The sequence below is a fragment of the Poecilia mexicana genome, unplaced genomic scaffold (assembly GCF_051168715.1).
Source record: "Poecilia mexicana isolate PSO_F unplaced genomic scaffold, ASM5116871v1 scaffold_18, whole genome shotgun sequence".
Lineage (NCBI taxonomy): Eukaryota > Metazoa > Chordata > Actinopteri > Cyprinodontiformes > Poeciliidae > Poecilia > Poecilia mexicana.
The window spans coordinates 25,023,171-25,034,586 of NW_028263387.1; the positions used below are offsets into that span (position 1 = coordinate 25,023,171).

Consider the following 11,416-nt stretch of genomic DNA (forward strand, 5'->3'; position numbering starts at 1 on the left):
TGAGGTGAACTGACGGTGCGATTAAAAACATGAAGCATGAAAGAAGCTGATTTATTATTTATATTATTATGAGAACCAATAACTGCGGCTGGATGCATTATTGATCAGGACCAATAATGAAGCTGCTGAGTTTGGCACGGCAAGGTTCAAAATAGGAGAAAAATTAGATTAAAAAACAACTTTTTATTTTCATAAACTGAAGGCAAAACCAGCAAACTAAGGAAGATGTAGAAAATAATGAGAACAAATGAGAGCACAAGAAGAAGCTTTTCTTTTTTAAAATATATGGTACAGGAACAAAGAATAAGAATAAAATAAAGGGGAAAACAATACAGAAGTCCTTAATTACATTATAGATCGTAATAAAAAATAACAACACTACTAATGAAGAAAAAAAAATCTTTGAAACTAATAATAAAGTAATAATTCTAGTTTCAAAATATTTACACTGGAAACTAAACAAAAATACTTGGTTAAGATTTGGTATTTATGCAGTGTACTATGTAAAATCTATTTTTTTTAGCTTTAGATCATGTTATGATGTTATTTCCTCATCAAAAACAAAAGTAGATTCTTTCAACCATGTTTGAGAAATCTTTTAATTTTCATGGCAACTAGTTAGTTGTACAAAACGCCTGGGGGGACTTAGCTCCGCCTTAGAGGCGCAGCTCCATTTTTATAACGACTGAAGGTAAAATTGTGCTATAAAATGGCTCTATGTGCCTGGGAAACACATCATACTGCCCCTTTTAGGGTCCGTTCTGTAGTTGATATGAAACTCCTTAAACTTCCTGCTTTGTCACTTCCTGTTCTGTCACTTCCTGTCCTCCAGATGTCGTGGCGCTCGTCTTTCAGATGCTCAAAGTTTCGCTACGTCTTCGGGAAGCCAGCGACCAAGGAGCACAGCTACGATGGAGTGCCAATCACAAGGAGCGTCCATGACAACCACTACTGCTCAGCCAATCCCTGCTTCATCGCCATGGTGACGGAGTGCGCCGGAGGCGGGGCCTTCCTAGTCTTGCCCATTCATTGTGTATGTAGGTCAAACTCAGGTTACTTCCAACCAACACAACAGTCATTTAACTGCTACTTATTAATCTGACCTTGAAAACCTTTTGTCTGTCTAATGTCCAAAGAAAACTAAACAAACTAAACTTTTGGTTAGAAAATTTTAAATAATTAGTTAATTTAGCAAAGTCCTCCATTGTTTTAAAATGTCTTCCAGTTGGGGAGAGTAGACCCTCACTATCCGAGGGTTTGTGGTCACAGCGGCCGAGTCCTGGACGTCAAATGGAATCCATTTAACGATTATTGCATTGCCTCGTGCTCTGAAGACTGCACCGTAAGCAGCCATGTTTTACTTTGTGTTTATTCACGTTTAAAACCTCTCCTCCCAAAGGTTTTCCTTGGCTCAGACTTTATTTTATGGTTAAACCTAAAATCAAGGTCAGGTCAACGTTAGCAGAGATTACAACATAGAGGATAAAACCATGATTATATGTCTGTATGCAGGTGAAGATTTGGGATATTCCAGTTTGTGGGGTCCAACAGAACCTCACCAAGGCCAGGAAGACTCTGACGGGTCACAGCAGGAGGGTGGCTATCATCGAGTGGCATCCAACTGCTGAGAACCTGCTGCTTAGCTCCGGCTACGACTGCAAGGTCAGACGCCTCTTTAGTCAGGGACATTTCTCTACGGAGGATCAACCACATTTATTCACAAAACAATAAAACCTGGATGCTTTCCATACCATCATTGACATAAAACAACTGGGAACAGCAATTTCCCAATTTAATCTGCTAATTTGGAGTTGCTAATCAGGCGTGTCTCTGAATATTGGCCTAAAAATCTGGGCTGGTGTTGAAGGGATTGTGTCTGTTTTTATGCGGCTCCACAGCACAACATTATTGACCCAGTTATGATTACACTTCTTTGTGGAATCTGAACTTGACTTGATTTGGATGAACAAAATTAGATTCAGCTAGCAGCTAATACCAGCTAGCATTAGCTGCTAGCTTCATTTGTAGATCATCCTCATGTGATCTACAAATGAGGATGCTGTTAGTCGTTCGTACTCGCTTTTAAGGTTTGCCAACTAGTTTATGTAATCAGTTAAACTAAAACACAAATACACAATTAATAAGGCCATGGTCGCACATCAGGCAAGTGTGACCCAAATCTGACTTTATTTGCACAACTGCAACCCATATCCAACTTTTTCACGGCGGTCTTTCCATCACCCTATAAATTAGGTTTGTGCCACTTCCATATCTTAAACATATCCGATTGTTTTCAAAACATCTGCAGTTTAAAAGTTGGTGTCGCGTTTTACCTCACTTTGACGTCACTACCTGCCTTTATATAAGACATGGCAGCAAAACGTTGCTGATATTCCGCTGATGATGAAAAAACACAATTTCGCAATTGCAGTGTTTCCATTAAATAAAAAACACCATTAAAATCAAACTTTACGTTTGTTCAGAAACTGTTTCTTGAAACCTTCTCCAGGTTCTCCTCTGGGATGTGTCCCAGTCCGGTTCTGTGATCAGACACCCGGTCCGAGTGGTCCTGATGCCCGTCCACCATCGCTACCCGTCCGAGGCGCTGCTGCTGTCCGTCAGCTTCAACAGCGACGGCAGCAGGCTGGCGGTCACGTCTAAAGACAGGCGGATTCGGGTTCTGGAGCCGCGGACCGGGAAGATCCTACAGGTTGTTTTTTAAGGAGTTTTTTGTGTTGGATTGTATATCAATTGGTGGAAGTGGTAATCATGTTACTATTTGGTTTTACAGGTTTCCAGCAGCAAGACACACAGGGCTAACAAGGTTCTATACATCAGAGGGCTGAAGATGCTGCTGTCCACTGGAAGCTCGCCCTGGAACCACAGACAGATCATCCTCTGGGACCCAGTAAGACTTTATTTTAAAACCAGCAGCTAAATTTAGTTTAGGGATCAGCTGGGGACCAAACTGTCTTTCAACAAATTTTTAATTTTCAGCTGCTGGAGTTCACTGTCACACTGCACTAAGTCAAAGCAACCAAACCTTTGAAAAACATTTTCCCCTCCTCGCCTGTGGGGGCGCTGCACCAAAACCCACTGAAGGAAACAATTTGAAAACTTCTGAAGAAGAACCTGAGCGCAACTTCCCTCTTTGCAAAATGTAAACAAAAATGGAGTAGCGTCCGATTTTAGCGATTGGAGGATTTTTCTTGTCTTCTGCAAAAGACCACGAGTCATTTCCCCCGCCTAGCATGTTTGTTTTGGTTGAATTTACCCAGAATGCCCTATGCTGTAGTCCACTTCCTGTTTTTCATGCGTTCATATGCATTCAAACTGCTAAGAGTTCACTTCAACCGAACCGAGACTGAGGTTTGTAGGCGGACCAGATTCACTTTTTGACTGACCTTCCCAAACAAATCGGACTTTCTAGGCAAATAAATTCCAGAAAAAATTCTTCCAGAACAACAACACTTAGCTTTTATTATTACTTAGAAACAGTGGAGTACTCATTACTTTTACAAATTTAGAGCACAATTAGAAAATCCAGAGAATACTTACTTATGCTTATTTAGCAACTCAAAACAGAGATTAGAAAAACTTAGAATCCAGCAGCTCAGAACAGGAATGAAGTATTTATACCGATCTACCAATCTAGATCAGGAGGATCTATAGCTTCTTTTGCTCTTGTCTTTGGTTTGTTGTTTTGTTTGTATTTCCTTTTAATTCATGTAAAGCACTTTGAATTGACTGTTGCTGAAAATGAGCTTTATAAATAAATTTACCTTAGTTTAAAACGAATTAAACAGGGTTGGTGTCGATGAAGCCCCAGTCATGCTAGAAAGTGAATCCGTTTGTAACTCTAATACCATGCAAGATTCAGTCCAAAACAGGAAGTAAATTATCCCATTTCATTCTAGTACTAAAACTCCCCAGTTGTGTTTTCTATTGTTTAAACCAGGGGTGTCAAACTCAATTTCACCGAGGGCCACTTCAGCATATCGGCCCCCCTCAACGGGCCACATTGACGGTACAAATCAGGAGGGCATCCCTGCTAAAACACCCCAGACAAAAGGTTGACTTCCCTCATTCAGTTCTGTGGAGGCTTATAATGAGTCAATGGTCCAGGTGTGTTAGAGAAGGAATGCATCTAAAGCTGCAGATTGTAGCTCTGGAAAACTAGACTTGGGCAGCCCTAACATGAATGTATAAAAATACAATGTTAAAAATAAATTAAACACCTCCTCATATGTTAAATAACTGATTTTATGTATTTAATTTTTAAATATTACATTTGAGTTTCCATGGATGTAAAATTACTGCTCAGTTTAAAAAGTACAATATTTAAATCAGTGTTTAAAGGTAAGCAAACAAATAATAAAAACAAGTCACATGGGCAGACATTATAGACTTTATGCAAAGATTTAGTCTCAGAGGCAACTGAAATCAATTAATTTAAAAAATCCTTTCTGAATATCATCTCTCTGAACTAAATGCGTCTTTCTGACCGGGAGCTGACAGCGTGTTGAAGAGTTATGGACCGGACGCTTTGGAGCGTCTGGTTAGGAAGCGCATTACAAACCTTTGGTTGAAATGTAGTTTGTAGTTAATTCGTGCTCAAAACCTATTTTAAGTCAATCATTGGCCTATAAAATGCTGGGGGGGCCACATGTGGCCGGCGGGCCTTGAGTTTGACACATGTGCATTACGCCATAGAACTGCCAATTGGTAATTGAAGTAAAGTAGCTTCGATTTCAAAGAAGCCGACATTGAAGTCGATTGGCAAATGAACCATCACGAAAGGGGAAAGCTCTTGTTGTCTCACTGCACCCCAAGAGATGCATAACCTACAAAAACCGTTTCTGTCTGGTTTTGAACCAGAGACCTTTTGCATGTAAAGCCAACGTGATAACCACTACACTACAGGAACTGAACTCCTCTGCTTTGTTTCAGTTTGAGGTTCCAAAGTTAATGATGTGAGATGCAACGCATGAAAATTTCAACTGAGGCTTGCACTCAGACGCCTGGATTCAGAGTACAGACCATGACACCACAGATCCCTTGTTGACCTTTAGTAAACACCTGTGATAAATACAACATGCAAAATCTGTTTCTGTCTGGTTTCGAACCAGAGACCTTTTGCGTGTGAAGCAAACGTGATAACCACTACACTACAGAAACTCATGCTCTTTGCAGTGTTCCTGGTAGATGATCCACATTTTGTTAGAGACTAACGTCAACGATGGGCATGGAACAATGTCAAATACTTACAGATCCTCTCAGAGAGCGCAGTAACTTGGTGAACAAACTGTCAGATTTATACTTGTGCCCAATTTCACATTACAGTCCATGAACTAAGCCTGGGATAAAAAAAATTATTAAATATGTCATTAGCAGAGACAAATGGTTCTACAGAGAATTGGTTAAATGGCTAAAAAATAAAATCAATACTTACAAATAAAAGATGGTTCAAAAATAAAATTAAGACATTAAATAAAAAAATATCTCTGAAATACAATCACTTGAAAATTAAAAATGGTTCAAAAATAATATCAGCACTTCAAAATACAAAATCTCTGGAAAATAAAATATTATGTATGTTGTTTTGAAAAACATTGGAATATAAGTACTTTATCAAATCTCCATTGTGGTAAGATCATGTCAGTTCTTCTTAAATCCATGGAAACTCAACAATTTGTAAGGTAGGTGAGTTAGCTCAGCAGGTTAGAGCACCATGCTGGTAATGCTGAGGTCGTCGGTTCAAACCCCGTATGGGGCAATTCAGGTCTAAGGTCTTTAAGACAATCAACACTTGAAAATAAATAAGGGTTCAAAAATAAAATCAACACTTTACAATAAAAAATGGTTCAAAAATCAACACTTCTAAATAAGGGTTCAAAAATAAAATCAACACTTTACAATAAAAAAGGTTTCAAAAATAAAATCAACACTTCAAAATAAATAAGGGTTCAAAAATAAAATCAACACTTTACAATAAAGGTTTCAAAAATAAAATCAACACTTTAAAATAAAAAATGGTTCAAAAATAAAATCAACATTTTACAATTAAAAAAATGGTTCAAAAATAAAGTCAACAGTTCAAAATGTATAATGGTAACATTATACATTCTCTCTGTTCAGTCCGTAAACTAAGCCTGGGATCAAAAAATGTATTGAAGATGTCATTAGCAGAGACAGAGGCTTGGCTAAAAAATTAAATCAATACATACAAATAAAAATGGTTAGGAAGCGCAATACAAACCTTTGGTTTAAATTCAAGTCTCCATTACAGACCAGAGAAAACTAAAGAGAATGCAACGTTGTGTTAATCCATTTGAGGAGCCGGTAGTTTATCTGGAGGAAATAAATGACGATGCAAAAGTTAATTAGACTGTAACATGCGCAGTCCGCTGCTCAACCACTGCGGACACGGCTCTGCCGCTGCAAAGACTTAGAAACCGCTGGGAGTAACTCATCCAGCGGATTTAACAAATGGAGCCTTCTGGGTTCACGTTACCCAGGAGAGCGGCGCTCTGGAGGAGCTGCAGACGTAACATCTGTCCGTTTCGGAGAAGCGAAACCACGCTAAATAAATAAATAAATAAATATCCTGGTAAAAGCGCACACCGGACCGCACAGGGTAAAACACTCACGGAGTTCAGTTGGTCTGTTTGGATCAGACAGATCCAACTGACTGATGAATTAGCGCAAATTTTTCTGCAGATGGGAACCAGGAGGAAGTTGTTCAGACCCCAGCGGGTGAAGTGATGCTAATTTAATTTAATTTATTAAAAGTTATTGGGGTGGTTTTTGTCACTACGAGAAAAATGTAGATGCATTTATCTGCTTAATTTGTGATGGGATCTGGATTCACGGTGAATATTAACTAAACCGCATAAAATGTGACTAAATAGTCGATGTTAATTTGATTGTAATTTCACGGATAAAATAGTACAGGACCGATTTTTTTTTTATGTTGTCGGTCAAGATAACGTCTAGCACGACCTGCCACCCTGACACCAACTCACACATCTTCATTCACAGTCTTACTTGTAAATCGATTTTTCTTTTCTTGGACGTTTTGATCTTAGCTTGTCGATGTCTCAGTTTTATTCGCTGGGAAAATCAATAAGCAGCTTGAGGTGACTCTGCTGCTCTCTAGTGGCGAGAAGCCGTAATGTTAGCTGGTAACAATCGGAATGCTTTGTGGGAGATGTAGTTTGTAGTCAATTCGTGCTCAAAACCTATTGTAAGTCAATGTCGGCCTATAAAATGCTGTGGGGGCCACATAAAATGACATGGCGGGCCACATGTGGCCCGCGGGCCTTGAGTTTGACACATGTGGTTTAAACCTAAAACATCTTTTTGACCTTTTCTATGCAGGATGATTTATCGGAGCCTCTGTATGAAGAAGATCTGGACGGATCTGCAGGAGTTCTCTTCCCGTTCTACGACCCTGATACACAGATGCTCTACTTGGCTGGAAAGGTTTGAAAGATGCTAATTAAATCCAGAATAACTACTGGAACATGTCGGGTCTGTACACTAAAACGTTTTCCTAGTTCAGTGAAGTGTTATTTACCAATTGTTGGTTCAATGTAATTCCTGTGATGTTTACAAGGTTTTTAGTCTAGATTAGCAATCAGTACTTCTGATTGGTTTCAGATAGTATTTGCCTCTAAATACTTTAGTATTAAAAACAGCAGCATTGATTTTTGGTATTAATGTTGTTGTGTTTTAGGGCGACGGGAACATCAGATACTACGAGCTGAGCTCTGAGAAGCCCTACATCAGCTTCCTGATGGAGTACAGGTCGCTGCTGCCACAGAAAGGCCTGGGTTGGTTTATCACACTCACTACAACTATTTAAATCACTTAAAATGGAGAAAACAAGTTCGGTTGGAGAAAGTGCTGAACAAAGAGAAGTCTACGTAGATTTTGAATATAGTGAAAGTAAAAATTGGGGACAGACTAATTAGTTAGATCTGCTAAAAGGAGCCAGGATACAGAGATCGGGCAATACAAACCAAAAACAATGTCATATTGGATTATGAAACACTAAACAATGAGTAAATATTCAGGACTCTTGCTAACCAATTCAATGCTAACTAACTTTGGTTTAGCTCTAAAACCATTTCAAGGGCCACATTCTGAAAAGTAGCGCTTGATGATGTTAAAGCAGTGATAGTTAACAATGGAAGAGCTCAGATTAAATCTGCTGGGAAACATTTCTTATTTCTGTTGTGATTTCAGGTGTGATGCCGAAACGCGGCCTGGATGTGAGAGCGTGTGAGATTTTCCGCTTTTATCGGCTGATTGCCGTCAAAGACCTGGTAGAGCCTCTGTCGATGGTCATACCACGCAAACAGGTATTGATCATCCCGTTGTTTCGTTATTATTGGTGACAGCAGCTGATGAGGCGAGGTTTTCTGTTCCAGTCTGAGGTTTTCCAGGAGGATTTGTATCCGATGACGGCTGGAAACCAGGCAGCTTTAACGGCTCAGGAATGGCTGCTGGGCATCAACAGGGGTATTTAACCCTCACAAACATCCCAGTGGTTACAGACGGTCAGGGTCATATCCGCGGCTAGCAGGGCTCTCTTCTCCTCTTCAGGCCCGGTGCTGATGTCCTTGAGGCCGGAGGCTCATGTGGAAAACCCGTACGCTGAAATTCCTGTGGATAAAAACCAGTTGAAGCAGCTGAGTGCCGTCAGGTTCCAGACAAACACAAACCTGGACTTTATGGAAAAGGTGTGATACGTTTAGCCACAAGACACAGAGAGGTGTAGGACGGAGCATCAGGGCCACACTGAGAAAAATACAGTGATGAGAATAAAGTTGAACAAGAGAATATGAGAATAAAATCATGATATTATGAGAACAAAGTTGTATGAGAATATTACAAGAAAAAGGTCATAGTATTACGAGAATAAAGTTATAGTATGTTTAGAATAAAATCAACATTATTTGGATAAAGTTGTAATATTATGAATTTATTCTCATAGAAAAAAAACATCTTTATTGTCATCTATATTTGGTCGCCTTTTTGACCTGAATTCAAAGTCCAGTTAAACAGAAGCTGTAAAACAAGATGGCCGCCGTGGAGCGCCCACATCAACCTGAACTATGGAAACCAAAGGAAAAAAATCCAGATTGTCCAAAAATGTAATCTTTAAGAACCCAAAAATCTGATTAATCGATAAAAACAATTGAGATAACTTTAATTTCTGGTTGTGTAAACGTCTCCACTTGGTTTTGTTTTCTTGTTTTCAGGCTTTCCTGGAGGAGCAGCTGGCCTATCAGGACGCCAAATACCCCAGAGAGCTGAGCGACCTGTCGGGCTGGCAGCCGGATGAGACGGAGAGTCCGCTGTGGTCGTACCGCTGCACGCCTCACTGCCGCGAACCGGCCGAGAAACCGCCGCCGACAACCGAGAGCGAGGTCCGACAGAACCGCAGATTCATAATAAAGACTTTCCTTAAACTCAGAATGACAGACTCTCTGCTTCAGCTCCTGCAGGCATTTTACAAACAACAAGACGAGATCAGAGGCTTGAAGGAGGAGCTGCATCAGAAAGAGGTCGGCTCAAAAACAGAAAATGGTTTTATAGTTTATAAAAATGATGACGTTTCACTTTAACATGTGGAAGTTTGTCTGCATTTTGTTTGACAGGTTAAGAACATGTGATTTTTCTTGGTCAAAAATTTTTGAAGGCCAACTCATTGTATGAAAAAACTAAATAATTAAAAAGTAAAAAAAAAATAAAAATAGCATTAACAGTAAATCTTACAAAATACAAGAAAGGCAAACTATGGTTTTTGTTACAGTTACCATAACATCAAGTCCTAGAAACTAAGACTTTTACACAACTTTAGCTTACTAATTTTTTTTTTTAAATTGCTAGTTTAACTAACTAACTTAAACTAGTATTAGCAGAACTTGATTAGCGTATGAATATATGTAAAACAATTTGTTTTGATTCCAAAAGTAAAATTTTGTCCCACATGAACATTTGAATTAGACAGGATTAACTAAAAGCACTCAAATGATCATGAATAATTTTAATAATTTACTAACATGCTAGCAGGACTAAATATTTGTTCTAAAATGTCATTCCGAAACATGCTAACTTAGCGAGGTAAGCTAACGTTTTTGCATTAGCTTTTCTATTGCAGCAAACAGGAATTTGTTTCAGTGTTTACTGGTTGACATTAAATTTAGAGAAGTTATGTAAGGACAGAAATAGCTACTTTTGATTAATTTACCATTTAGTTGCATATTAAATAGTATCAGTTTGATCTTTGATCACAAGAAGCTATTTTTCTAGGTCCAGCAGCGATCTACACAAAGTTTAGGCCCTTTATAAAAAGGACAAACTTTGAGTGAATCGATTCTGACTGGTTGTTTCCATCCTGCAGGTGAGAATCGCTAAACTGGAGCTGGATTTAAAGAACCGGAGCAACCTGAGGGCCACCTTCTGATCACATTACTCACCCCAACAACATAGAAGCTGCTTCATTTTTGCTCCAGAAACAAAGAACTGTTTAATTTATCTACATAAAACAGTGAAAATAAAATTAAAACTTGATAATTAAATGAAATGAATAGGCAGAAAAGATCAGTATTTAATGTATGTTTGTTATAAACTGGGGCTCTTCACTCTGGAAGTTTTCTAATGCAACAAAGTCTCATCTTGGTGACGAATCCTGAAAATTTCCAACATTTTCACAGGACTGTGCAAAGTACAAACTTATTTACAGTAAATATTAGAAACAATCTTTGGGTAAAGCTGAGCAACGATAAACATCATTCAGTGAAAGCTGAGGCTCATCTGAGAGAAATAAATTCATTTCGTGCTAAAAACGTTGATTTGTTGCCCCCTTGTGGACAAACGTCACAACTAGAAGTTGCAGAAAATTTATTCCGTAGCTTCTTATAATACATACAACACGAGGGTCATTTCATAGTAAAATAGATTCCCACCAAAAAATCTTCAATTCAAAAAATACCTTTTTGATCCCAAAGGTAAATTAAATGTAATTCATTCATTCAGATTGTTGTATTTTTCTAGAAAAAAGGAAATTTGAGTTTAAAAACTCAAAAATCTCAAATTTTAAGATTTTCACATGACAAATTTTTAACTTTTAAAACTCAGACCTTTTAGGTTTATTCTAGAATTTTTTTTTAGATTAAGAAATTTGAGAATTTTGGGGGGTAAATTCCTGTTTCAAACTGAAAATTTTCAGCTTTTGAAACTAAAATTCCCATTTTTCTAGAAAATTTGACTTTTTAGATTAAACTCAGAAATTTGACAAAAAGATATGAAAAGTTTTTTTCTTGCAAATCTTTAAACTCATTTCCTCGTTTTTTCCTAGAAAATTGCTGAAATTTTTTGAAGAACTTAATTTATTTTCCTCTTT

At 38.2% G+C, this 11,416-nt stretch overlaps 1 protein-coding gene and 1 non-coding gene across 2 annotated transcripts; one reads left to right on the plus strand and one right to left on the minus strand.

Moving 5' to 3' along the window:
* Window positions 1–832: 832 nt before the first annotated feature.
* LOC106926057 (coronin-2A-like) lies at window positions 833–10,986 on the plus strand. Its single transcript, XM_088015410.1, has 13 exons — window positions 833–1,033; window positions 1,226–1,342; window positions 1,513–1,662; window positions 2,510–2,710; window positions 2,792–2,908; window positions 7,381–7,485; window positions 7,739–7,835; window positions 8,251–8,366; window positions 8,436–8,526; window positions 8,611–8,747; window positions 9,270–9,437; window positions 9,507–9,575; window positions 10,415–10,986. The coding sequence occupies exons 1-13, from the start codon at window positions 833–835 to the stop codon at window positions 10,475–10,477; spliced, it is 1,632 nt and encodes a 543-aa protein (XP_087871536.1). The 3' UTR covers window positions 10,478–10,986.
* trnav-cac (transfer RNA valine (anticodon CAC)) lies at window positions 5,106–5,178 on the minus strand. The gene has a single exon. It is a non-coding gene; the product is annotated as a tRNA-Val (tRNA).
* Window positions 10,987–11,416: the final 430 nt, after the last annotated feature.

What these genes read in the sequence shown, in the direction of transcription:
- LOC106926057 (XM_088015410.1), top strand. Translation starts at nt 833, where the DNA reads ATGTCGTGGCGCTCGTCTTTCAGATGCTCAAAGTTTCGCTACGTCTTC. An exon ending in TGCTCTACTTGGCTGGAAAG is followed by an intron (nt 7,486 to 7,738) that starts GTTTGAAAGATG and finishes GTTGTGTTTTAG; the next exon opens with GGCGACGGGAACATCAGATA. An exon ending in GCTGCCACAGAAAGGCCTGG is followed by an intron (nt 7,836 to 8,250) that starts GTTGGTTTATCA and finishes TTGTGATTTCAG; the next exon opens with GTGTGATGCCGAAACGCGGC.